The 27,709-nt window shown below is 37.0% G+C and overlaps 2 protein-coding genes across 6 annotated transcripts; both read left to right on the forward strand.

Annotated features, from left to right (window-relative positions):
• Nucleotides 1–129: 129 nt before the first annotated feature.
• Nucleotides 130–15,779, forward strand: DNAH12 (dynein axonemal heavy chain 12). Of its 3 annotated transcripts, XM_057417674.1 has the most exons (14): nt 130–227; nt 2,354–2,444; nt 2,728–2,754; nt 3,670–3,859; nt 4,735–4,810; nt 5,651–5,809; nt 7,004–7,199; nt 8,360–8,548; nt 9,604–9,754; nt 9,864–9,955; nt 10,213–10,391; nt 13,427–13,562; nt 14,425–14,550; nt 15,578–15,779. In XM_057417674.1, the coding sequence occupies exons 1-14, from the start codon at nt 154–156 to the stop codon at nt 15,716–15,718; spliced, it is 1,827 nt and encodes a 608-aa protein (XP_057273657.1). In that variant the 5' UTR covers nt 130–153; the 3' UTR covers nt 15,719–15,779. The 3 variants fall into 3 exon arrangements, with proteins under 3 accessions (XP_057273657.1, XP_057273659.1, XP_057273658.1); XM_057417676.1 differs by lacking the exon at nt 8,360–8,548; XM_057417675.1 differs by lacking the exon at nt 2,354–2,444 and having other exon boundaries at nt 134–227.
• Nucleotides 15,780–18,183: 2,404 nt separating this feature from the next.
• ASB14 (ankyrin repeat and SOCS box containing 14) lies at nt 18,184–26,535 on the forward strand. Of its 3 annotated transcripts, none has more exons than XM_057417677.1 (11): nt 18,184–18,506; nt 18,917–18,956; nt 20,059–20,273; nt 20,786–20,838; nt 21,281–21,415; nt 21,509–21,667; nt 22,589–22,834; nt 23,307–23,478; nt 24,411–24,954; nt 25,381–25,534; nt 26,314–26,535. In XM_057417677.1, exons 3-11 carry the CDS (start codon nt 20,143–20,145, stop codon nt 26,505–26,507), a joined length of 1,788 nt encoding a protein of 595 aa, XP_057273660.1. In that variant the 5' UTR covers nt 18,184–18,506; nt 18,917–18,956; nt 20,059–20,142; the 3' UTR covers nt 26,508–26,535. The 3 variants fall into 3 exon arrangements, with proteins under 3 accessions (XP_057273660.1, XP_057273662.1, XP_057273661.1); XM_057417679.1 differs by having other exon boundaries at nt 18,185–18,506; nt 20,059–20,270; XM_057417678.1 differs by lacking the exon at nt 18,184–18,506 and having other exon boundaries at nt 18,915–19,009.
• Nucleotides 26,536–27,709: the final 1,174 nt, after the last annotated feature.

A 27,709-nucleotide genomic window follows, 5' to 3' on the forward strand; every position in this document is an offset into this window, starting at 1 on the left:
TCTGTTAAACTGCTTTCTGGACAGGATTAATTGTATTCTACAATCTTGGTTTTGTTACGGTTTTAGATGTTGCAGTCAGATGGAGCACATCCCCGTAAGACTTTGAGACCTTTGCTTCCTCCTACTGTTCTACCTTCATCATCCACATCTGATATGTCACCATCACAGAATAAACTATTGTCATACCGAAGATGCAAAGAGCAGCAAAAGAGGCTTAATCAGTTACTGTGAGTTTGATGGAATTCAAGAAATACCGAAATTCAAATCAAAGAATCAGTACATTTGACATCTAAGAAATAATGGTGTTTGTTAATTTTAGAGGTTTTTGATGTCACTATCGCAGTGCTGATCACTTTCCATCTAAAATCATTAATAGAAGAACATTTGATGGAATCTCTGATGATTTTTCTTTTACAGCACCCAACATCTGCTTGAGATGTTTGTTGGGGTGAGTTGTGAGCAGAAAGCAACCTTCACATTTTGAATGTTGTTTATGATAGTCTGAAAAAAAATCCTTTCTCTTTATGAAAACCTTTTTCAAAGAGAATCAACGGCTGGATCACTTGCTTGCTTTTGTATGAATGACCCAAATGTGGGTCTACTTCTAACAACTTAGTTGGCACTATCACTATCTTAATGCATTTGCCACTGAGCTTAGTGATCTGGGTCACTGCCAGAGGAGCCCAGCTGCCCATCTTGGTAAATTCACATAAAATTGTCTTTCAAGATTTTCATTTGGAAAGGAGGAAAGACAGTAGGAAAAGGCTGCTTTCACATACTTGTTAGGCCTGCTAGAAAAACAGGGGTTTGGTTTGGTTTTATTATTTTGATAGAACTTTATTCCTGAGATACCTACATTATTCTCAGGAACTTACTGAAAAAGTAAGACATGTTGATAATCTTCGCATAAATGTGAGAGGATTATGTGGGCTAAGGTTGCACTGTTTATAGTAGTACTATGAAATATATAGCAGCTTGCATTTTCATGTAATGGATTAAAAAAGGGAAGGAAATCTAATGGTATTTGATAGGATTAAAAAGCACAGAAAAAATGTTTCGGTCTTCTGAAGAAGAAATGAAAATTAAAAGATCTACATACATAAGTCTTAATTTGACCTATTTGAAATACTGTTACTTCAATACTTTTATTTTTATTGGTGTGGGTTGTTAGTGATTCCATTTGCTGCTACTAGTTTTGGTGATGGTAACCAGTTAACCAGTTACTTAACTAATTGATACACAATTGATATTCCGCTTCAGTGGCTAAACTTTTACATGGCCAAGTATTACAGGGTTTTTTTTGTTGGAAGATACTTCTATGTGTCCGTAATTGTTTGCTTCACTGGAGCTAGGCAGACGTATAAGACTAAGTTGTGGGACTGAAGTCTGAGAAGAATTGATTACAGAAGAGATGTAAATGCTGGTAGCAACACTCAGTTATAGAGAGCAGTTAATATATATGTAAGTTAAAAACAGAGATGTGTGTTTGCTTTCTTTTAATAGTTTAAAGGCTGTTATAATACAAATCTAACATACAAGAAGTCTTTTTAGCACTTGGAAAGTAAATTCTGACTTTTCAATGATACCTGCAGAAGCAGAGTGCAGTTTGTAGAATGCAGATGTTCATTATGCTGAAAATATCAGCTATGTTGTAGTCATGAATTGCTGTACAGTAAAGTGCTGACAAACAGTGAATATTCTGCTGGAACGCTGATTCAGTTACATTTTTGTACAGTGAACTGTCTTTCAAATAAGGTCCTCTGAAGTAGTGATTTGATTTGAGTGTATACTTGAAATTGGCAGGCTAACTTCCGCTTGGGACTTTTCAGTTGTGTTATATTGAGATAAGGCTGAAATCCTGGCAAGAGATGTACAGGTATGTGTATCCCAAAAGAATGGACTGAAACATTTTAATGCACAAGGTCGGCAGGATGTGCCACCATTAACCATTTAAAGTTTTCTGATAGGTATTTAGCAGTTTGTAACCACAGGCAGTAAAAAATGAGCTGGTCTTAAAATCACCACCTTTGGGAGTTTTGTTCTGCACTCTTTTCTTACCCCTCTCCCCCAGTACAGTTGGACAAGATCTGTTGTAGTTGTTTTGGGGGAAGTAAAATATAATCTTAACAGAAGCAACTGGATGAGGTGAATCAAGGCATGTGTATATTGTGATTATGGTCAAGATAAATGTGACTGTTTATATAAGAGCAGACAGAGTATGCAAAGGCAGCCTTACCTCTTAGTGCTCAAAGAGCTGGTAAATGAAAAAAACAGGTTGCATCAATTAAAGTGATAATGTTATTTTAAATATATTATTTGTAGTTTTTCTGCCTGACTCTCTGTTTTACTTCAGAATTGGTCGAGCTTTAAAAGCCTATCACGTGTCCATGGAAGAAAAACTCAACAGAAAACCTGTACCTCCTATCCCAGAACTGCCTTCCACTGTGAGAAAGTATTTCTGTAATATTTTAACTGTTGCCTGTTCTTTGTTAATCCGGGCATTTATGGCTCTTACTTCGTAGTACTTACTCAAAGATATTTATCTCAATCCTTAGTAATTTATAAATGTATTTATGTGCTCAGGTAGTCCCATTGAAACTGATACCTGTATATCTACAGAATAAAGTCTTTGTTTAAGAATAATATTTGTTAAATTGTATATTTCTGATTTTTGTTTTTGTTTGTGTGTTCTTAACACGTAAGGATTTTCTGTTCCTTTTTATACAGATGAACAGTGAGCTAAAACAACAGAGGGTGAGTTAAATTCTTCTGATTTTTAGAGTAGAAGAGTGAGTGTTCTCTATTCAGAAGGATTAGTGTGTTACCTGCAATTAATGTTGGTTAAACAGGAAGTGCTTTTTCAGTAGTCTTGTTGGGGAAAAATGGAAGAGGAAGCAAAAGAGGAATCTCTTCTTGTGTTCCAGTGGAAGGAAAGTATTTTTCTATTACAGAAAGTATGCCCATTAGTAATTGAAGTTTGGCTCTAAAATCATGTAGTTCAAGATCATTACTTAGAAAAATCCTAACAGGCTTCAGGATTTTTTTAGTTCCACTGGGGTCATAGACAGTACTTTAGCTTGTAGAAAACTTAGTCTTTGACATTGTCCAGCTGATTTGACAAACACCTACAGATCCTGGAATTTGTGTGTAGCTTTTAAAATAAGAGTTGATCTCCGAGAGCCACGTTAAACTCAGATTAGCACTGAAATGGTTGTATCTTTTTTCCTAGCTGATGTTAGGTTTTATTATGTTTTGTTATGTTTTGTTTTATAAGAAAACTATCACTCAGAAGCATAAACATCTTTTCCTTTGGCCAAAAAAATACCCAACTCCGTTTGTGTGTACTTTTTGACAGATACAGTTTTGCCTAAAGAACAATAACGGTAACCTTGAACTGTTTATTGTCAGCAATAAACTTCAGCAGAGAACTAAGGAAAATGCTGTACTAAAACCTGCTATATTTTATATTTAATAATTGAGGCAGGGAGGCCATTTTCCCAGCCGTAGAGTAACTTTTAGGGTACTAGTCAGTGAGTACTGAAAGATGAGATTGTGTCACCTCCCCTTAAATATAAGAAATGGTAAATAAAAAGAGACCGAATTGTCAAGCTTAATGCAAAAATATTCACGTAGCCAGTTATGAGGCCTCTGACAATATTGTCCTTCCAGGAAAACTATCTCTTTCTGAAGAAGTGTGTTTTAAGGAATCCCATCACTCCCATTCAGCAGCTGTGGCTGATGTCCATGCTCACATTGGTACCACAGTCAGTTATGGAAGGCAAAGACAGAAAGCTGTTGGTTGAAAAGCTTCTAGTGGAGATACTGGAGGATTATGAAAAGAGCATGAGAAGATTTGTGGGTAAGTACCAGAAACTACACAGCACTAATAATACTACATTAATGCTGCTTTCTATGCATGAGGAAACTCACACTAGAAAGCTGCAAAGATAAGTGGCTGGTTTCAGGTATTGCTCATACAACTCATTTTGGTTTATAAACTTTCTTTCCAGAGTTGCTAACTGGAATTTTGAATGTGTATTCCCTTGAAATCATGTATTAATGTCTTTAATTCACATTTATAGTATCTGAAATTGAGTCAAATTTTGATAATATTTTGGTAGATGGTTGATCTTTTTAAAAACGCAGATTAAAAAAAAATCACAATTTAACATGGAATTAAGTTCTTCAGAATGTCGTCAGTGGGATAATTATAGTGCCCCACTGTCATTACATTAAACAAAATTGCAACTTAGAATCATAGAATGTCTCAAGTTAGGACTCTTAAGAATCATCGAGTCCAAATCCCTGCTCCTCGCAGGACTACCTAAAACTAAACCATATGACTAGGAGCAGTGTCCAGATGCTTCTTGAACTCTGCCAGGCTTGGTGTTGTGACCGCTTTCGTGGGGAGCCTGTCCCAGTGACCGGCCATCCTCTTGGTGAAGAAATCACTCAAGTATTTAATTATTTAAACACTGGTCTCTTTGAAAACCTTCATGAATGGGGGACAGCACTGGAATTAAGCCATCTGAATCTGAACGGATATTTCGCAGAAGCTGTGATTTTGGGTTACCTTTGGGAGAATGTTTTGAAGACTTGGATGATACAGTTACCGTTCCATCCTACTGGGTGCTTGGTTCAACCTGGAGTACGACTGGTCAACGACTGAGGAAAAGCAGTACCTGTTGAATGCAGCTTAATTTTCTTCTAATGTTCATATATTTTTTCTCCTAGTGCGAAGTATTCTTATTAAACCAGACATAAAAGGACTTGAAGATGAAGAGGAAGCACCTTTGCCTTCATTACCTGTGTGAGTGGATTAAGGTAGCAAATTGACCCACTGGCAAAGCGCACTGGGTTGCATGAGTGAAATTCTTGTTGAGCTGCATGAACACACCATATTATATTATGGCACAGTATTAATTCTGGAGTCCCTTAATGAGACGTTCTTTTCTGTCTGCATTCAAACATCTTATATCTGACTGCTTTACAAAGTTTCAGCACTGACAGGGTTTTGTTACTGTTGTTACAGTTACATAGAGTAGCACTAGTGACTGCAAATGAGACTTCTTGCTCTCAGTGCCCAGACTCTCAAGTCATATTGCAGCCATCCCTGGTATAAAGTGTGTGTGTATGGGGCTGTTTACTGGCAGACAGCAGCATTGTACAGTACTTCAACATGCTAAAACTGCATCTAATAGCAAGGTTTCATGTGCCTGTTATGAGGTGAAACCTTTAGACTGAAGGAAAAGCTATTATGCTCTGCCCAAATAAAGGAGGAATTCAGTAGAGAAAATATAATTATCTGAATGCTACTATTTGCTGAAGCATCAGAATGCATGCCATCTAAATAATGGTGATAAATACTTCCTCTTAGCAGTTGGTGAAGTTAGAAGTTTGCACTGAAAGAGTGGGTGATCTGAAAATACTGTGGAATGTAACACATGGTTGATCAGAGTGTTTTTGTGGCTTCCACTGCATCGCATTGAGGATATGTGTATGGCACTTAAATAGCTATTCACATTCGGGAATAAGTTTTTTAATGCTACTTTCTGTATGTTTTATTCACATATTATTTGAACTCTTCACTTCTGTTTGTTTGTTTTGGTTATCTGGTTGTGGGTTGTGGGTTTTTTTTTTTCTTTTTCAGAGGCCTGGATTTTTCTAGTGCATGGCATAAGAGTTTTACCCAAGCAAAGAGTAAAATCCTTTCCAAGTTGCATATTCTCCACCCCACAATGAAATCGCTACTGGATTTTGGATATGCAGCATTCTTTGACTTTCTTCTAGTGAATTTCTCAAGCCTCAGGTAAAGTCTGTTTTGGTGAGTTATTAACCCATATAGGATTTTGAAGCTGGTAACTTGCTGAGGGTGTACTCAATCCCACTGTCCATGTTGCCAACAAAGATGTTAAACAACACTGGTCCCCGTCCTGACTCCCGAGAGACACCACTCATCACTGATCTCCTCTTGGACATGGAGCTGTTGACCACAATTCTTTGAATGCAACTGTCCAGCCAATTCCTTGTCCACCAGTGGTCCATCCATCAAATTCATTCCTCTCCAATTTGGAGACAAGGGTATTGTGTGGGACAGTATCATCTACCTGGACTCGTGAAAAGCATTTGACATCAGTTGCTTTTCCCTTATCTGCCCTTGCTGTTAACTGCCATGTAGAAGGCCATCAAATTTTTCAGTCATGATTTGCCATTATTGAAGCCATGTTAGCTGTCACCAGTCACTTCCTTATTGTCCATGTACCTTTGTATATTTTCAAGAAGAATCTGCTCCATGATTTTGCCAGGCATCAAGGTCAGACTTACTGGCCTATAGTTCCCTGAGTCTTCCTGTTTTTCCGTTTTAAAAATAGGGGTTATGTTTCCAGTTTTCCAGTCTGTGAGAACTTCACTGCCATAACTTCTCGAATATAATGGATAGTAGCTTAGCTGCTTCACCCGCCAGTTCCCTCAGGACCTGCGGATGCATCTCATTAGATCCCATGGGCTTGTGCACCTTCAGGTTCCTTAAATGGTCTCATACCTGATTTTCTCCTCCAGCGAGCAGTTCTTCATTCTGCCAGTCCCTGCATTCTGTAAAGGTCTCCTCATTATTTTTTTTTAATTTTAATGCCATGACCACTCTAGAAGTCTGGTTGAAGTAGCATTTGAAAAGTTGATTTGAGTAGGGAATTCTGTGCTAAAGATCAGGTTTCTTGCCAGTTCTCATCAGATGAATTTTATTTTAAATCTTGAAACTTTGCATTATTTTCAAAAAGATAATTCTCCATATCTTTTTCCTTGTTATTTTCCCTGGTAACTGTTCATTATTTGCTGGGATTCATGGTATTTTTTCCTCATTTAAGTCTACAGAAGTGATGCTTAGGTTCCCACTGTGCTTTCTGCTAAAAAAAGTATGGGTTTCTAATACAATGTGGATGACTGTTTCTTTACTCCATGGGTTTTAAAATTTTGTTTATAAGGTTGATGTAACTTTCTTTTCTAGACTGAAAGAGCCAATTGACTATGAATCTTTAAAGACTGATGTCTCTCTAAGCTGTTCTAAAGCAGATAAAAAAATACTGATGACATGGTATCAAAGAGTTATTGATCTCTTTACTCAAAATGAGGCACTGAATAGTGTAAAGTTGGATCAGCTTGACTCTTTTTATAACTGTGTGGATGTTCTTATGTCTAATCAGGTAAAAATCTTTCTTTGTGATAAACCTAATGTGAAATTTAGGTCAGTGCATTTAATGAGTCAGCATAAGATATGATGTGGGACCTGTTTAATCATTGTTAGCCATCTGTTTGCGTATGATCCAGTAAAGTATTCAAAGTGTTACATATTTTTAACTTCCCTCATTTAAAATAAATACATGATCTTGTCTACTTCTGTTTCTTCTAGCTTTTTAGATGCAAAAAATGACTTCATTTTACCAAATAGAATGTAATTCACTTATCGAAGAATAGTGTTCTTAGGCCCCTTCCTATCACTGAACTTGGCACTACAGTTACATGTCATATATTAGCAAAATGAACAAAACCTGGTCTCTCTCCCCTGAAAGCAAACTTACTTACACAAGCAGGCTGAAGTCTGGCTCTGCCAGATGTATGCAAGTAGATATAGTTCTGCAATGTTTCCAATACATTTCTTTTTTCTGTGGAAAATGATCCCACAGTGCTGAGTTGATTTTTCCTTTTTCCTCCCTGATTGTTTTTATCAAGATGGAAGTTATATGAAGTGTCTCTCAGTTATTTTTTTGTTGTTGTTTTGGGGATTTCCAATTGGTTTATTTCCTAATAATAATAAACAAAGAATATTCACAGGAAAATAACTGATTTCACACTGAGTCAATTGTTTTTCAAAGTTCTCAGTGAAAATTAAAAATCCTTTAACTTCCAGTTAGAGCATCTGTTGTTCACATCGTTCCATGTAAGAATGTAATAATCAGTGGGAATATCTATGTTCAGCAGTTCAAGAAGGCAGTATTTTGGGTATTAAACCTTTATTTACTTTGTGGAAAAATAATGAAACAATATTAAAAAAAATCAGAGGAAAATCAGAAATTCCAGATATTTCATTTATACTTAGAGCATGTGTTAGTAATAGACTGACTTTTGTAGCAAAAATAAATGCATGGGCTTTACTGAAATGTTTGTGTACTTGTTCATTAGTTTACATCCTTTAGGGGTTGGGACTAGTACCCACTGATGGCCTTACAAAAAGTCATAGTCCTGAAGTTACCCATTAGTCAGGGCATAAGTTGTAAAATGAATGGAAATTCTAATTTACTGAATGAAGGCAAGTGGATGGGGTTTCTTTTCTTTTAACTAACAGGAGATATATGTTATTACCTAGGTGAAAGACTTGTTGACAAGAACAGTTGAAGCCTATGTGAAACTTTTTGATCCTGAAGACAGAAATGGCCCGCCTTTGTTTAAGATGGAATTGACTCTTGATGACCAGAAAATAGAGTTTTATCCAAGCTTGCAAGACCTAGAAGAAGGAATTCTGTTTATAGCAAATTGCATAGGACAGACGCTCCAGGTGTGCTTTTATCTTTAAATATGTAACTGTGAGTTTGCTCAGTGCTTGCAAATATAAGTAATTTAGAACTCTGACTACCATGGTAATAGGAAGCAGAATGCAACTTGAGGTATTTACTTTCCATGAGCATTCCGCAGGTGACATCATGAATCTTGATGCCCAGTGGAACTCCAGGCAGCTCTGAAACTCATTTTTGTATTCCTTGTTCATAAAAAATTGGGGTACCTGCTACTGATAGTTTTAGTCTGCAGGTTTAACCTGCAAAACTGCGTGTCTACAAATGGATTGTCTGCCTGTTCATTAAAGAAATTCAGACTAAAAACCTACTCAGGAAAGGAAACTAGATAGAAAATAAACTTTTTGTTTTCTTATTCGGTATATTCAGAAAACTGAGAGTGCTTTAAGTACAAGTACAAGTAAACACATCTTCTTATTTATTTATTTTGAACATGGAAAATTAAGTAGTCTTGCTGTGTATACTTGCTATGAACTAACATTTTGTATAGAAATACAATTAGCACCTTAGTTATATGTGTGATGATTTACAACAAATTTGCATTAATGACTAAGATCCCCAGAGAAAATTAGAGTTGATATTCCTTTTCTTTCTAAGAAAAAGGAAAGCCTCATATCTCTTAACAACTAAAACATACAGTATATAAAGATTTATATCTTGAGAACCAACCTGTGACTCTGGGGAGGACAGCCTTTCTGGGGGCTTTAGCTGTATCTCTGTGGACTAAGTACTGGCCTTTAATCATACATGATGGTACTTTGAAAGAAGTGTTTTGCATTTAGTTGTATGTGTTGGCACATAGGACAAAATTTATTTTTCTGTAACATTGGGTAATTCTTTTTTGTCTGTTTCATGTGTTTCCTGTTAAACTGTTTGAATTGGGAAGAGTTATTCTAGGTATGTGTGAAGCACCTGACCTTGGTAACAATTAGGATCTCATTTTTCAATGTCTTCTGCAGATTGCAACTTACTCTTAAACTATATATATCCTGGTATTGCCTTTTAAAATATAAATAATTAAAACTTGCACTCGTATTAGAACTTCCAAACGGTACGTTCTTGGCTAACGGGAGACACTACAACTCTGGATGCCGAGCTTCCTAAGCATGTCTTAGAATGGGCCACAACTACACTGAAAAAGCATATCAGAAGCAACTTAGAAGGTCCAAAGAAATATTTTGAAAAATATGGTGAGTGTTAGAAGAGTGTTTAAATAACTGTGTTATTTCTTTATAATAAATAATTTACGGGACAGTGTATGTGTTATAATAGTATTAATCCAATCTAATTGAATTGTAGTTGAAAAGTATGGCTGGCTTGTAGATGGGACTGCACAGGCACGGGTAGAAAGATTTGTAGCAGAAGAACACAGTTTTGATGAATACACTGCTGTAAGTTTTAATGCTACATTTTATCTTTAATTTTTACTATACATAGAGCAATAATAAAAAGGAAACAGAGGATAAGGGGTGCTTAACCTTTAGCTAAAACTTATGCTGACTGCCTACGAATCTACAACATTAAGTGTTTCTTCTAAAAATGTGTGGTAAATAGAAAAAAAATATTTTCTCCAATGTATAATACTGATTCATGTAGCCAAGTATTTAAATAACATCTCTGAAGTGCAAAATCTAATATTTTTCTGAAGTTAATAGATGAATTCTTCACCCACAAGAAGGAAATCCTGAGTTTACCTGAGGTGGCTTATTTCCCTATGGTCTATTTGAATTCTGAGGATTTAAAGCAAGGTTTAGCGAGTAGCGCAAACGTCTTTGCAAAAGTGCTAATGGACAGAATAGTTGCAAATTACAGAGAGGAAAATGAAAAGTAAGTAGAATTTTCTGCTTGTGAATGTTATATGTGTTAAATGCATAGTAGATGCATGTAGAAGAAATGCAAATACATCGTACTCGTGTTTAATGAAGACTCTTGGCAGACTAATAATCTAATGCAAGTTGCACCAGCTGATGTATTTTTTCTCTCTGTTTTAGACTCAAAACCTAGTAGGGGAACTTACTAATAGACTTGGATAACAGAGGCTCCAAAAGATCAAAGGGATTCATTACCACTCTGTCTTTTTAAGTGTGAAAACAGTATTGCTGCACTGTCAAAGAAAAGACTAGCTAGATTCTTTTATTACGTGATAGATACCTCTAGATTTTCATAGGTAATGGTAGGTAATAACATTGATTAATTAGAACAGAATAGCATAGACTAATTTCAGTTTGAAGGGACCTACAACAATTATCTAGTCCAACTGCCTAACGAATTCAGGGTTGCCCAATAGTTTAAGCATGTCATTGAAACCATTGTCCAAATGCCTTTTAAAGCACTGCCAGGTTTGGGGCATCGAACAGCTCTCTGGGAAGGTTGTTACAGTGTTTACCACCTTCTCACTGTAAAATACGAACTCACTCCTCTAAACAAGATAACAAGGTTTTATTGAGGGACAAAGTCAATAAAGCAAAAGCAACAGCGCTGGGCACATGGCTGTAGCCAGAGGCGCAAATGATTAGTATTTCTTACAGGTTTATATACTTTCACTATTGCATTAGTTACATACATATTCATAATTCGCTCATATAGGTGGGGAATATTATAACTAGGTCCAAGAACTTATAAGTCTCCTCCTCTTGGCGTCTGCACACTGGTCACTGGTGATTGTGGGCAGGGGTCTTGAGGATGAAGTAAGCAGTCTTCCTCTTGTGAGTAGGGGTCTTCAAGATGAAGTAAGCAGTCTTCCTCACAGTGTACTTTTCACCTTTGGCACAGCTGGACGCCCCAGTAATCACACAACTAGCTGAAACCAGCCAGATCTGTAATTCTTCTGATAACTAGCAAAGATTTAAAACAGTGTGACCTTCCTGCAAAATTTATTGCAGGATGGGCAGACAAGGAGTATCCCAAGCTAGCAGATCTTTGGGAGGCTCTGTCTCTAACTGATAAGTAGACGGATGGTGTGAAATAACTCATTCATGTTTAGTGGGGCCACTAAATCCTGTTATCTCACCACAGACTTACAAAACATACATTGTTCTTTAAAACTAAAGATACTTTAGAAGACTTGCGTGAAACAATTAACTCATGTTTAGTGGGGCCACTACATTCCACAGACTTACAACGTAAACATTGTTCTCTTTCTACAACCTAAGTTAAGCTAAAAAGTACTTTAACTCTATGTTTTTCAGGCACTAGCTTTTCTTATATAAAGCCCCCCCCCCCCATGTTTTACCTTTACAAATTCTTTTGCTCTGTGAATCCATTTTGCTCAAGAGTTCTGCCCCTTTTTAACTTGTTGTCTAATCTTGTGTCTTTAGCAAGCTTTGTTTCTGTTATTGTAAGCTCATACAGTTATATCCACATAACCACACCTATGATTTGCGAAAGCAAATACATTTATGTGTTTATCACATCAGTAAAGAAATATTTCCTAATGTCCAGTCTAAACTCCCCTGGCACAGCTTTGAATCATTCCCACTGTCACTAGTTACCAGGCAGAAGAGATCAACCCCTCCCTCCTCACTTCCCTTCCTCGGGAAGCTATGGAGAACAATGTGGTTGCCCCTCAGCCTACTTTTCCCCAAGCTAGAGAAGACCCAAGTCCTTTGTTGCCCCTCACAGGAGATGCCTTCCAGCTCTTCATCAGCTTTGTTGCGCTCCTCTGGACACATTCAAGTACCTGAATATGCTGTTCAAATTGTGGGGCCCAGAACTGCTCACAGTATTCCAGGTGAAACTCCACCAGCCCTGCATACGGGATAATTCCCTCTTTTGACGGGCTGGTCAAGCTGTATGTAATGCACTCCAGGATGAGGTTTGTCCTCCTGGCTGCCTGGGCACACTGCTGACTCATACTGAGGCTGCTGCCCACCAGCACCCCTGGATCCCTTTCTGCAGGCCTGCTTTCCAGCCACTCCTCTCCCAGTTTATGCTTATGCCAGGCATTACTCCATCCTAGCAGCAGAATCCATCAGTTTGACTTGTTTTAGCCCATTAGTCATAGCCCAATTCTCCAGTTTATCTAGATCCCTCTGCAAGGTATCCCATCCCTCAAAGGGAGTCAACAGCACCTCCCAGTTTGATATCCTCAGCAAACTTGATAATGGTGCATTCAACTCCTGAATTCAGATTGTTGATAAATGTATAAAGAGGAGCTGTCCCTAGAACTGACCCCTGAGAACAGCACTGATGACCAGTTACTGGCCAGATGAAGTGCCATTCGCTACACCACTTTTTGAATTCTGTGCTTCAGCCAGTTCTTCATCCAGTGCACTGTGAACCCACTCACCCCACAGCTGGACAGCTTGTCCAGAAGGATGCTGTGAAGGGCAGTACAAAAGCCTTACTAAAGTGCAGAAAAAACTACATCCACTGCCTTCCCTTCACCCACTAAGCAGGTGACCTTAGCATAGAAGGGATATCACATTAATTAAACAGGACATTACTTTGCAGGTATGGATTAAATTGTAAGTGAAGTCTTACTAAGTTTTGGTTAAAATGAACAGATATAGTAAAATTTTATAGTGATACCATATTACCAAAATGACAAAATATTTATTATGAAAGTGTTTGTGTGTATGCCAGTGATACTGTACTTAGGTTCATATCCTTACCAATAGTAATTGAAATATTGATTGCAAAACAAGACCCCAGAATCCAAACAAATCAATTGTTGCAAGTTAAGAAACAGTATTTTTCTAGACTGGCTTGGTCATATTCCCTACTTTGTTTCATAAAGTAATGGAGTTGGTGTGGGGGGTGTTAAAGAAGTAGTTTGAAGTTTTAATTCCATTAAAGTAGAGCTCATAGCCAGTCAAACTCAAACCTTAAAATTTTGATATTTGTGTAAAATAAATCTATAGGATATGCAGGGAATTTGAAGCCATTAAGGAACGTGCATTAAAAGTTCCTGAGACAGCAGAAGAAATGGTGGAAACAGTAGCTTACATGAAGAAAGTCAAAGAAAAAGATATTAAGGACCTCTTGTTAAGGATCAAGGTAAATTATTCTTTTAATTCTTAATCTTTTACCAAACATTCTGGCCTGTAAAACTACAGAATTCATTCTGGAGTGCAGACTTTTGTCTGATCATGCTGCAGATACGGCTAAACTGTATCCTCAGTGTTCCTTCAGACCAAAGTCCAGCTCATTCTTTGCTGTATGCCTTTCCTTCTTACTCCCTACACCCATGTATTCTGTATGTTGGTGAGGAAATGCAGCTTTTAATAAATCATAGCAGGTTGTAAACCACTCAGATTATTGTTTGTCCCTAGAGACTTACTTCACAGCTGCTTAAAAAGCTATTTGTAAAAATGTAACACGCAAGTGTAAAAGAATATTATGTGTAAAACCAGTCATAACTCTGACCACACAAGAAGCAATTTACTCTTTGAGCAAAATATAGATGATGTTTCATTAGCAGTAGTACTTTATGTGTGCTCAGAGAACAAAACTGTGTAAGGTGTGGGTCAGCCAAAACCAATATTGGATAAGAAGCTCTTTGCTATAAGTTGTGATGAGATGTATCAGATTTTCTGTTATGGTAATAGGTCTGTAAATATATCATGTTTATTCTGAAGAATTTATGGGGTTTATATTTTTAATTATATTAGGATTTTTGCACTTGGATTTATACGCCACAGGAGTCGTATTTAGAGAAACAAGCTTACAAATGGGTCAAGGATTTTCATATTTTTAAATATGTATTTTGCATATTAATATTTGGTTGGCTGAAATGGATCTGAATTCTGAAAAGTCTATGCAATGTAGACTTATGTTTTATCTTTTTAGATAATATTGTCCTACCCTGTATTCTAACAGATCTATGAGACTTAAAGTTTTGTTAAATCTCTTTTCACAGAAGTGCTCTCAGCAGCTGCTTTACTTCTTAGACAATTTTGTATTTGATCCTGAAGACATTGCACTGAATGCAACAGTTCAATTATGGCCAAAGAGGATTGGCCCTATTTTTGATGAGCATGACGATGTAAGAGCATTTTCTTAGTTTATGGTGTATTTTCGGTGGTTAGACTTTTCACACTACTTGAGCTACTAATTTCCTCAGCAGGCTAAATGTAACACATGTAACATGAATCATACTAACTTAGACATGCATAAATAACGTATTTCCAGAATTTTTTATATCAATAGAGGACTTTTGGTGGAGTAATTGCTTAAAACCTTCAGCAGGTCTTACTATTACCTTAATTTGTTTGTTGTCAGTACTAGGTAATTCATAGGAAGGTGAAAATTTGCTACACTGCAGTTGACTAGTATTAAAAATGCAATTGCCATAATAAAGTCGTAAAAAGAGTTAGTGCTCTGGACAGGAAGTCATTTAGTTAAAATGATATTCTGTTCTGTCAATAAAAGAACAGTAGGAATTGTGTTTTTGAGGTAGCAAATATTAATAGAGAATACACAACATCTGGTTTTCTCTATGTGACTGTAGATTATTCTCTTTTCTTCCACTTCTCTATATTCATTTCACTAGCATTCATTCTCTCTGGCTGTGATACAGTTAAGCAAGCCTTTACACTTGACTCAAGGCTCTTGCCTCTTTATAGGAATTTAGAGTAATTTTAATAATGTCTCGTAAAACTGTTTAAGAATTAACAAGATGAGAATTTCTCTTTTTTTTTGTTTGTTTGGGTTTTTTTGGTGTGCTTTTTGTTTTGTTTTGTTTTGTTTTGTTTTGTTTTTCCTGTAATACCTTCCTATCTTTTGTCTGACTGCGGCAGGAAGCCTCCAAGGCACTCCTAACTGCCATGATTGCTGAGTTAAGGGTCCCATGTTAACATGTAGGGGCTGCACACACTTAAATGTGACATTTAGAAAGCAATTCTGGTAGTAATTTCAACTGTTGTGACAATAATAAATTTTCTGGATTGTTTATTTTCTGTTTGTGCTAAGTATTTAATTTAGATGGTACTGTGTATGTTAATTATTGAAAGGACTTAAAACCACTTTTCCATTGCTTTTGTACCATTTTAAAAAACCCAATTGTTTTGCAGCTCATTGAAAAGTCTAAATTTAAAGGAGAGCAAGAACTAATGCAGAAACATGAGAAACTGATGATGGACTTAGAAAAGCTGACGTGTTCTGAGGCAGAGTTCAAAGAATACTCAGAACTGGATCGCATGCAACAGGTCTGATTAACATTTAGTATAAAACACATAGAAATGTTTTGTATGTTGAATATACAGGGATCATGGAGAAAACCTAGAATTGAAAGGAATCAAGTTATTTTAATAAAAAGCAAGTGTCGTGGTTTAAGCCCATCTGGTAACTCAGAACCATGCAGCCTCTCTCACTCTCCCCCCCCCTTCCTTCCCGGGCTCCTGGAGGGATGGGGAGGAGAATCGAAAGAATGTAACTCCCACGGATTGAGATAAGAACAGTCCAGTAACTAAGGTATAACACAAACCACTGCTGCTGCCACCAATAATAATAATGATAAGGGAAATAACAAGGGGAGAGAATACAACCACTCACCACCAGGCGACCGATACCCAGCCTGACAGAGCAGTGATCTCCCTTCTGGGTAACTGCCACCAGTTTATATAGTGGCCGTGACGTGCTGTGGTATGGAATACCTCTTTGGTTAGTTTGGGTCAGGTGTCCTGTCTCCGCTTTTAACAGACAACTTTTAACAGACTTACAGAGACTAAGTGTTTTAGCTCACATGATTTAGCGAGGTTTGCTCAGGTTATTTTTAGTTGGTATGCTAGCTGTCTGTCATGCCAGTAAGATATTTCCCATTGCTCTTGTTTTGTTTGATCAGAAGCAGTAAATACCTGTTTTTATTTATTCACTGCAGAAGTACTTTCTACTGCAGCTGTTGCTACTCATATGTTATTAGCTAATAGGTAGTCTTATAAACTTTCCACTTTTTCTGCCTGTGCTCTTTCTTGGGGTTGGATGAATCTGGTCAGACACGATTTTAGACTTTGCACAAGTTTCATGTAAGCAGTCTAGGCATGCAAAGAGTTCCTGCAGAGTTCTGTCCTTGGGTCGCAGGGAGCCTTGAATTGCAATTACGTTCAGTGGCTGCTGGAACTAGTTCTTGTGGAGCTGTTAAAAGCTCGTGTATGAGCTATGCTTTAACTATGTAACTGTTCAGATTTTAAAGTGCCTTTGAATGATTATAAAGCTGGTAGAATCACAAGAAGGCACAGAGCCTTGAAAACAAGTTGTAGTTAAATTAGTTGAATTTAAAAACAAACCACTCAAGAAAACACAGAAAAAAAGCCAGATGATTTTATTTGATTACTTAAAAAACAATTTTGCATTTTTAGTTAGCTTTAAGGATGTTCCTGTAAATATTTAATATTTGTATGCAGGTTATGTTTCTGTCAGTAGATCTTCTGAATGTAATTTCTTATTTTGTTTTTTTTTCAACCTGTAAAATCAGAAATGAATCTAATGTGTATATTTGCCCACTCTACAAGACAAGTGAGTGCAAAGGAGTTTTATCTACTACTGGACATTCTGCTAACTTCGTCATTGCTTTGACGCTTAACACGGATAAACCAGTACAACATCGGATCAAGCGAGGTATTGCATTGCTCTGCCAGCTAGATGACTAACTTTGGACAGTTCAGATACAGGCTTCACTAGATCCTGATCTTTTTGTTGGCTTACAAAGGAAGTGGAATATACTGTGTAAAAGAAACATCTTGACTTTTTTATATTATAAGAGGGCATGCAGATATTTTCTGATGCTCACTATTGTGTCTTAAAAAACTATGTGTTATTATTAGCATCTTTAGAATCTATAAAAGATACAGCTAGGATTTTAGCCTTTAGTAATATTATTAATGTTTAAATGTCAATTTTATGCATTATTTCAATATCACAAAATACATCTTAATGGAAAATGAAACTGGTCTGCACTTTCAGAGAGAAACATTGCAGTTAATGAACTTGAAGCACTAAGAGCACTGAAACATGTCAGTGGAAAGCTAGTAGGTAGTAAGTTTGGGGGTTCTAGTATGATTTATATATAGCCTATGTTCTGTCGTAGCAACAGCAAAGATTGCAGTATGAGAAATTGTTTAACAATCTGTAGCAGGTGCTAAAATGTTATCTGTTTCCCTATTGCTCCAGAGAGGCAGTCCAGTTTCTATTCCTTCACCAATTCTGCACTTTTGTTTTCTTTAAAATAAAAAAATAAATAGTAAAAATACTCAAACATTCTTCCTAAATCTCTAGCAAAGAACTATTGCATACAGACACAGCCATCATTATTGCTTTGTAAGCATCCCTCCATAAAATACAGTAGCAGTAAATAAAGCACGAGAAAGTCTCACTCCGTCCTACAGTCACTAGCTAACTAGGCATCTATGGTTCACTTCCCTGTTTATTGTATGTTACACTGGCATGAGTTTTCAGCATAGGTCTGTTTTTCTGAAATTGTGGTTTTCCCTTTAAAGACTCTATCTTTTGTTTTTCTGTTTAATATGTGAATTGATATTAAGCAATCAGAAAAAAATAAAGTTCTTGCTTGATTTTGCTTATGTTTACTTTTATTTGGCTTAGGTTTTCTTTTTGTGCTGTCTTGCTGTTAGGACCTTACTTAAAAGAGTATCTTCAGTTTACTCTCTTAGGAAAGCCCTGAAGAATTTTCTTTCCGTAATGTAACAGCTACTACTTACAGTTCTGAAATTCTCATTCCAAAAACTTTTAACAAGAATATTTTTACAAAGAAACCAGACTCATAATTCCCTGTTTTGCTGACACAATTTGTCAGGTCAGATTATTAAACATAGCTAATGCATATGAAAGAAACATAGAGAAAGTCCCAGAGTATCTTATGATCAGGTATTTATAGTGAGCTATTAATGGACATGGGCTCTACTGAGATCATTTTCAGTCCTGAAAATATCACTTTCAACTTAATAATCACTTTGTCAAAGTGTAAGGTCTTCCCTCTTTCAGAAGGTGAGGAAAATGAGTATATTTTCTCAATTCATAGGAAAATTACTAGTCTTTCTACAAAATAGAACTGGTCTAGATTTAAACTTTTCATCTATGGATTGTACTGTAGGGATTATCAAACACTAACAGTTACTTGTCTTGTACATTTTCTTAATATATTTCTCTTTTTGCTACATGTGCAATTACAGAGCAAGGCCTTGCAATCATACAGGTGGATCAGGTAACAAATTCAATAATGCAGGTTTGCTATGAATTACTGCTGCTCAACTTTAATTAGTTTCTAGAATTATTCCAAACTCTTTGAGTGGCATGTTGGCAACTTCCTTCATTTTGTTTGTTCATTTTGCTAATCTATTTATTTGCTTTCAGTTTTGCATATTCAGTTTATTTTACTTTTCCCTGTATTTTTTCAGGGCAACTCTCTTGAAAGACAAAAGTGGAAGTTGTGTTAAGGTAAAACAGATGAGGGTTTTCAGTCCAACAGAACATCTGTGATTTTAATCTCTGTATGTGTATGTATGTATGTATGCATGTAGGTGAATATACAAAAGAACAGTGTGACTGCTTATGCACAGAACAGTGTACATCTACACACATTATACTATTTAATGATTGATTTGTTCTTAAGTTTTAACATTTAGACTTAACAAATAGTATCAATTAGATTTATTTCTATGCTCCATTGTTTTTATTACAATGTTAAAAGAGTAAAAATATTTTAAATTGATCTCTTTCAATTTGGCAAACTTTTTTTTAACTAATGCTATACTTAAGCTGCTTTTTTTTTTTTTAATTATTATTATTAACTCCCTTGTGGTTACACCAGTGTGTTTTATTTCTGCCTGTATTTGGATATATACTGCTGCAGTATTTTTTATATATATCCCTTACAAATATCCCTATCCACTGGGAGGCTGGTGCACATAGCACAAATCTAGAATACTTTCTTGACTACAGAGACAGTCTTAACGATGTCGTTGTTGAAACGATTTGAACAAAACCTATTATTTAACATAATAACTTTTATTATTTTAAATGCATGTCCTTTATTTGCCCTTCGCTTCCGGGTCCTCTGTGAACAAACTGAAAAAGCATCCCAAGTCTTATTGAATATTGTCATGATTTAAGCCCAGCTCTAACTCAGTACCATGCAGCCGCTCACTCACGCCCCCTCCCCCCCACCCCCCCTTAGGTTTTCTGCTAAGGAAACAGAACACCATTGTGATGATATTTGAGTGTCTAAAGCATTTAAGAGGGAATGACTCTTAAATAATTGAATTTACTTTTTTTTGCTGCTTTCTAATAGGTAATGCCAGAACAAGTAGCTATTCTATATGTTCAGTCTGTGGAACAGAGGCAAATCTAGCAATCCCATTGAAATAGAAAACCTTTACTCTTACTCTTCACTGTTATAAATAGAATAACTCCTTGCAGCACAAACTTAAATACTGGGAGAAGGCTGGACCTTGAGAGGGAGAAGTTCTCTTAATTTCTTTTCAACTAAGTTTAATTTCTCTTGATACTTGAACTGTGATTGCTATTTCTATTGCTGCAGATTTAACCTGAAGGTTTAACATCTCCTTCCAATTAAAAAGCAGTGTTTTCCTATGAAAAGTGATCCAGGTTGTGCAGATTTGCCATGTATGATTCTATGTATATATTTGATGATGATTCTGAAGATGAAATCCCTACCCAACAAGCTATTCAGGAAAGTTTACGAGATAGGCATAAAATTGAAGCAAGTGGCAGCGCAACAGAGGACGAAAGGTGGTAAGTTATTACTTCTATTTTGGATGTTTTCTTGGCATTACTATAAGCATGTAGTAACCTTATTTCCCTTTGTAACTCCATATGTTGTATTGCTCTGACTTTGTCTCATGGGTACTGGAAACCACTAGTAGCTCACTTGTTCTGAGTTCTCTCTGAAAAAGTATTCCCCTTTCCTCAAAAATATGGAATGTGTGAAACTTCCAGGTGATGTTTTACATCAATATCTAAATGAGTACAAGCTTTATGAAGAAGATATAGAATGATATAGAAATACATTCATATGGTAGCTTTTCATTTTAGTAGTTAATTGTTGGCTTTTGTGTGAAAAATCCAATATTTACAGTGGCAGGGGGAAACCAACAAAAGAAGTGTTTTAATATATTAAACCCTGAAAAAACATACATAACTTACAGAAATCTAACGTGTAGTCTAGAACTGAGTATTTAAAGTATAATTATATCCTGAATTCATGTTAAGTTTTACTTCTTTTCTTTCTTTTTCTGTTTATGCAGCTTCCAGTATGTTACAAGTAAAGAACATGAAAAGATAATTGCAGCAATTCGGGCAGTTAAGTACAAGCACACCACACTAAGCATATACCCGTAGGAATCACTTGAGTGATATCATTGTTGAGATCAGTCTCATCCCTGTTAAATCAGCTTAACTTTACTTTTGGCTACCTAAATACTTCTCCTATAGTTTCACTAGGGCACCTGTTTATACATTAAACTTTTATGCATTACTGCTCATGAGAGAATTGCATTTGAACTATTTTAGTCATACTATTATCAGTTTTTTCAATGTATAATTCAAAAAGCTTTGTGAATCAGTATTAATCATTGAGTGTTCCATTCATGTAAACCACCCTGTGAGAAAAAATTGCTTTGACAAAAGAAGTTGTTTATTCCAGATAGATACACTGATGGGATAGATGGTGCTCAGTATATTAGTTGCCTGAATTTTGTTTTATGATGAGTAATGGGATATGTGTATGTCTTAAAATATCACAGGCCAAGAAGAGGCCTTGATGAAGTTGGTAAGGCACAGTTCTGCTTTTGAAGAAGCAGATCAGCAAGGCTGGCTTCCCGTGCATGAAGCTGCAGCACAGCTAAATAAGAATATCCTTGAAATCACTTTTAAAGGTACAGAACCCTTCTGGTTTCCCACCAGAAAGTTTTAAAAAGTTGTATTTGATGAATCATCCAGCTTCAAATGTGTACTTTTCTGTATTTCAGCCTCCTGTGCTGTTACATGGGAACAGACCACTCTAAAAGGGGAAACACCTCTATTGGTGGCAGTAAGAAATTGCTTTGTAGAAAATGTCCGCTTTCTCCTGCTCAATGGCTGCAACCCCAACGTTAAGAATGAAGAGGGAGATTCTCCTTTAGTTATAGGTGAGTAGTTTATTTAGGGGCAGAGAGGTGGGGGAATGAGGTGAGATTGTAGTTACGCCTTTTAGATTTCAGTTTGACATATTTGTCTTCAAAGCAATATCTAAAATATTTTGCTATAAGGAGCAAAAAATGTTCTAGTCTAGCTGTGCTAGACTAGGCTGCTAGGCTAAAGCTTCTCAGGAAAGATGTGCAGTATATTAAAATGCACTGTCCCCTAAGATGAGGATTTATGAAATTTAACTAAAGCAGCCATGTAGGTTACAGATAATGGGGTATCAGAGGTTATAGTGTGCTATCAGTGTATTTCAAGTAGCTGTGGCACATGAAACTCCTCTACCTAATCTGTCTTGGTGAAGGGCACTCACTGTTCTATCCCACACAGCCTGGAAGATCAAAGAAAGAAGGAGGGAAAAGTGTTACCTATTCAGTGCATCCACTAGAGCCAATGCAAATGACTCTTTTAAGATCCCTCCTGACTTAACAGATAAGGTTTATTAAGCTAAGAAGGCATGTGACACAGTAATTCTAAATTTCATTTTGTATTATGGTAATTGCTTATGAAGATTAAGTAGAGCTCTCTGAGCAGGCCAGCTCCTGGCTGCACCAAGTCCCCCATATATGATCTCTGTCTAGTGGCAAGGGAAGTTGTATTCTGTTGCATTACCAAACACAACAGGGGATTAGAGAAAGAAAAAGAGATTACCATAAAATTATTCATTTGTATAGTTAATGTTATCCTGGAAACAAAGAACAGACTTGTTGATAAATTAAACCTTTTAGTGTAGTGTGACATTTCTCAGTGCATAAATAGCACTATCAGGAACAGCCTGAGATTTCCTGGGCTGCTGCATAATAGAAGCCATAGTGCATGGAATAGTATGGAATAACATACTGATTAACATTTTCCTTATTGTCTTACAGCAGTTAAACATGATTCATATGAGATTGCCTCCTTGTTGATAAATTCTGGTGCAAAAGTGAACTTGCAGTGTGTCCACAAGAGGACAGCTTTACATGAGGCAGCCAGAGTAGGCAGGAAGGATCTGGTAAAGCTTCTCCTTCGTTCTGGAGCAGACCCTGACCCTCGCAGTGGATATGGGCTCACGCCTCTAGCACTGGCTGCACAGGCTGGCCATACAGAAATTATGGAGCTCTTACTGCAAAAAGGTGAGATTTGATTCTATAGGATGTTGTAGGAAGAGAAGGCTATAGGATGATTCTATAGGATTCTATAGAATGTTGGATGATTCTATAGGATGTTGTAGGAAGAGGAGGCACCAACTGAAACCTGGCAAATTCTGTCTGAACATAAGACTTTTTTTCTGCAAGGGTGGTTGAACATTGGAACAGGTCACTCAGAGAAGTTGTGGAGTGTCGATCTTTGGAGATACTAAAAATCTGAATGGATGCTGTCCTGGGCAACCTGCTGTAGCTGGCCCTGCTTGAGCACAGGGTTGGACTGGGTGGTTTCCAGAGGTCCCTTCCAACCACAACTATTCTATGTTCTATTTTACAGCTCAGTAGGTTGATATAGCAACATGTAGCCTTCACAATACTGTGTCATTGGAGGGTTGGAGATAGTAATTACTGCTGGATATTCGCAGTGACCACTGTGAGAATCCTTGATTCTTCTTTCCAGGTGCAGATGTTCTTTCACAGGCAATGGATTGTGCTTCTGTGTTATTTGAAGCAGCAGGAGGAGGAAATCCAGATTCTCTGAGTCTTTTACTAGAATATGGGGCTGATGCCAATGTACCAAAGCACTCGGGTCATTTGCCAATCCACAGAGCTGCATATAGAGGACACTTTCTGTGAGTTACTATACTTAAAAATCAAGTAATGGTGACACCAGAAATACTAATTTTGCTAATTCTACTTTATTTGAAGCAGGCAGCAAATCTGTAGTTTTGTAGAGGAATTCTTTTTATCTTGTAAGTACGAGTTATCTGTGTCTGAATGCAAGATATGAGTCAGGATAAAATCATCGTCGTTCTAGGATGAACATAATTCCTGTAGTATTTCCCCACTTGTCACAGATAATAACACTGTCCAGTCTGATGCTGAGGTTCTTGGGATCCCCTCAATATCTTTGGGTATGCCTAATCTCCACCCCATTACAGGAAGGTAAATGTATTAAATAAACAACTAGATGTAGGGGATAAGGGATATCCCTGTTTTAAAGACAGGAAGGTTACTGGAAGATGTTTATGCTAAAATCACAACCAGTAAATGAGAAACAAGTCTTCAATAGTGGAAATGTTGAATCGTGGTTAATAATCTGAGGATTCTTAATTCCTATGTTACTGTTTTATAGAAATTAAATAAATTTAAATGTTAATGTTTATATTAAATTATATATTATATGTATTTATGTCATAATGTATTCTGTTAATTCCCTAATTCCTACAGGTTAAGCAGTAACACTCTGCTCTCAACATTTAGGAAAAGCTTCTGTTGAGAAGGAATCATTCGACTAGCAAGGAATGGGTTGGTTCATGAATACTAGTATAATGGAATGGTATTTTATGTGTAGTAAGTGTAAAGTCAGTTTCCCTTTCTGGCTAACAATTTAACTACTAGCAGTTAAAGCCAGTGCAGAGGTATAGCATGCCATAGTACTGGTTGGGACAATTAAGACAGTTTTATACTTTCATGATGAATTCTGAAGCCCAGCAACACAGAGAAATTCAAAGATCGAGGTAGGTGTTTCAGATTCCAAGTTTCTTCTTTCTTAATTCTTCAGAGCCTTAAAAATACTAGTTCCAGTTACTAATTTTGATGCCATTAAAGAAAGTGGGATAAGTCCAGTTCACTCAGCAGCAGCAGGAGGACATCCTCAGTGCCTTGAGTTTCTCCTAAAATCTGGTTTTGATGCCAATTTTATGCTGGATCAGAGAGTTCGCAAAGGCTACGATGACCACCGGAAATCTGCATTGTACTTTGCTGTTTCCAACGGGGATATCCACTCAACACAGTTGCTGTTGAACGCTGGAGCCCTGACAAACCAAGATCCCATCAACTGTCTTCAAATAGCCTTGAGGATGGGCAGCTATGAGTTAATGAATCTACTGCTCCGACATGGGGCAAATGTCAATTACTTCTGCAGAGTGAATACAACACATTTTCCCTCAGCTCTACAGTACGCTCTGAAAGATGAAGTCATGTTAAGAATGCTGATGAACTATGGGTATGATGTGCACCGCTGCTTTGACTGCCCTCAGGGAAGCACTTCGCATTCCCAGTACGTGACAGATGGATGGACTTCGACCGTTATCAAAGATACAACGGTAAGTCTATCAGGTGTCTTCATATGTTGCTTTACTTCCAGCAGCCTTCCTAAAACTAAATGAAAATGTACTTGATGCAGTGCCAGAAAAGGAACTTTTGAAACTGTAAGACAGTTTATACATAAAGATAGGAATAGACAAGGCTTTAAAATTAAATAGGTGTTGCAGTGAGGACTGGTTCATGACAACAAATGAGCACAAACATTATTTTTGACTTGTGGAAATGTAGCTAATAATATGCTAATGGTCAGTACAGAATTGGCTCCCCAGCATGGTCTTGTTCATGCTCTGAAAGCAGGGACATCCAGGCTAGCTCATTAGGTTGTTCGGTATCATAGCACATTGTTCCTGGCTCTTGCCCTGCGGAGGTGTAAGTCACTGACAGGAGTGTTGAATATTATCTATTAAACATTTTGTTTCTATCAGTTCTGTGAAGTGATAACATTGTCATGGCTGAAGCATCTGTCTGGGAAAGTAGTGCGAGTAATGTTAGATTACGTCGATCATGTTAATATCTGCTGGAAGCTAGAAGCAGTTCTCAAAGAACAGGAACTCTGGCCAGACATCAATTTGATTTTAAGTAAGTATCTGATGTTTGCCTTTGGGAAGACAAACTAGGGACTGGGGTGATTTTTGTTAGTTCCATTTTAGTTTTCTTTACCTCGGACTGTGCTTTTCTTGACCCTTGTTAGGCCAAAAGTTATGTTTTGACAGTAAGAGACCTCCTAAACATCAGCCTGTGTAGGATTTAACCTAAGTTTCTCTCAGAAGTCTAACACAGTAACTGCACTATTTATGTAGGGCACTTGTGAACTTTAATTGTGACATGGACAACATAATCCTCTTAAAGGGGAGAAAACCATTTCCCCCTGCCTCAAGTTGACAGAACAAGTTTAACATATGACTATTTTTAATGGAGTGATTTAATTATAGTCTAGATTAATTTTACAGCCTTTTTGCTTGTACATAGATTAAGAAATAGTGACTCAAAATCCTACTTTTAGTAGCTTCTTCAGGTTGACAGAAAACTGACACCAGCTATTTGGGGTTAAAGTACATTCCCTACACTTTACTCCTTAAACTTGCATTAACCTACATTTGGCCAACTTGACAGAAATGAAAGCTGTTGATTTAGAGGCCAGTGATTGTAAATACAACTGGGAGCTGTATGGGCTGAGACAAAGAGTAGATCCTGACCAGTCAGGTTGTCCAGGGACAGTCACATGCATTTTATCTATTTGCAGTGAATATGCTGCAAAATAGGGAAGAAAGCTTTTGAAAGGTAGCAGAGTATTGAATAAATAAATTGAATAACATTTAATAAATTAATTAATATCAATCTTGACTTCTCGTTTCTAGCAAATCCTCGCTCTCTGAAGCATCTTTGTCGTCTGAAGATACGGACGTGCATGGGCCGGTTGCGCCTCCGTTGTCCTGTCTTCATGACCTTCCTTCCACTGCCAAACTGCTTGAAAGACTATGTACTATACAAGGAATATGACCTTTATGGACAGGAAAATTTCACAGGCACCTACCACCTCAACTGTACATAAGTATTAGGTCTATAGTTTGAAGGGCATATTGGCGTGGATAAGACCTTTTTCTGTTGGGATTTAGCTCATATATATTAAATACCAGCGTACCCCAAAATGTAAGTATTAGTGATCACATTCTACCTATCTACTGGAATATAAACTATCTGTATGTTACAGCAGTAGTATTTTAAATGCTTAGTGGGGCAAGTTAAGGAACTGCAAAACACAAGCCTTATGTTACTGCTAAGTTAAAGCCTGTCATGATAGGTAACACTACCCCCACTGCAGGGTTAAACTCAGGGTTTAGTTTAAGGTAAGCAATTTAACCATAGGTTTGGTTTTTTTCTCTTCCCTTTCTCTTGCCAAGAAGTAAGTTTTTATTTGTCCTACAACTTTTATTTTGGAGTCCTACAGTGAAGTTTTGCAGAGCAGCTTAAGCAGGAGTTTTCTTCCCCCCCTCACTTGATGAAGCAATCCCACATTCTAAGCAGTGAAACAGGATTAACAGCCATAGAAACCTCTGCTTAGCAGCAGCTAGCACAAAATACCAATGGTACAGCAAGGAGGCACTATTTCTGACAGCTGTGTTAGTTCTGCACCTCAGTCTCTGGTACAAATATGTATTGTCCACCATGTATTTTGATGGTTTTCCTAGGTTTTCCTCCTACAGTGCTGGCTAAAGGCATGCTTGCAATTTTAGGAGTTTCTCTTCATACACTTGGGGTGTGGGCTTTTAGAACACTACCTGTCAGCAGTCACAGTTGTCTTAGGAAGGCTTACAGTGTACACACAGACACAGAGCCTGTTGTTCCTAAAAAATACTGCTGTCTGTATTTTAGAAAAAAAGAAAGTTTATCAACACACTTGGCATGAGTAGTATTTATTCCTTCATTATCAAGTAAGCATAGAATTTTTTTCTAGTTATACATGCATCTTTATCACAGAAGTTACATAATCCAAAAGTCTGCTTTTCCCCAGAAAAATCTACAAACCTTATAAAATACAAATTTAACCATAATGTAGTTATGACCAGTTGCTTTTTACATGGTGTTTATCATACAATAAACTAACAAAGCCCATGAAGATATGTATCAGTACCCATGTTAATGGTTGTGCTGGTATATATAAGCCTCTGTACACGTGAATTCTGACCATTATAACCACAGCTCTGCAGAGTGCTACACCTTATCAGATGACCACACCAACATGTGCACTAAATA

The sequence above is a fragment of the Pezoporus wallicus genome, unplaced genomic scaffold (assembly GCF_028554395.1).
Source record: "Pezoporus wallicus isolate ANWC-B61680 ecotype Strahan unplaced genomic scaffold, APGP_CSIRO_Pwel_v1 contig_8542, whole genome shotgun sequence".
Taxonomy (NCBI): Eukaryota; Metazoa; Chordata; class Aves; order Psittaciformes; family Psittacidae; genus Pezoporus; species Pezoporus wallicus.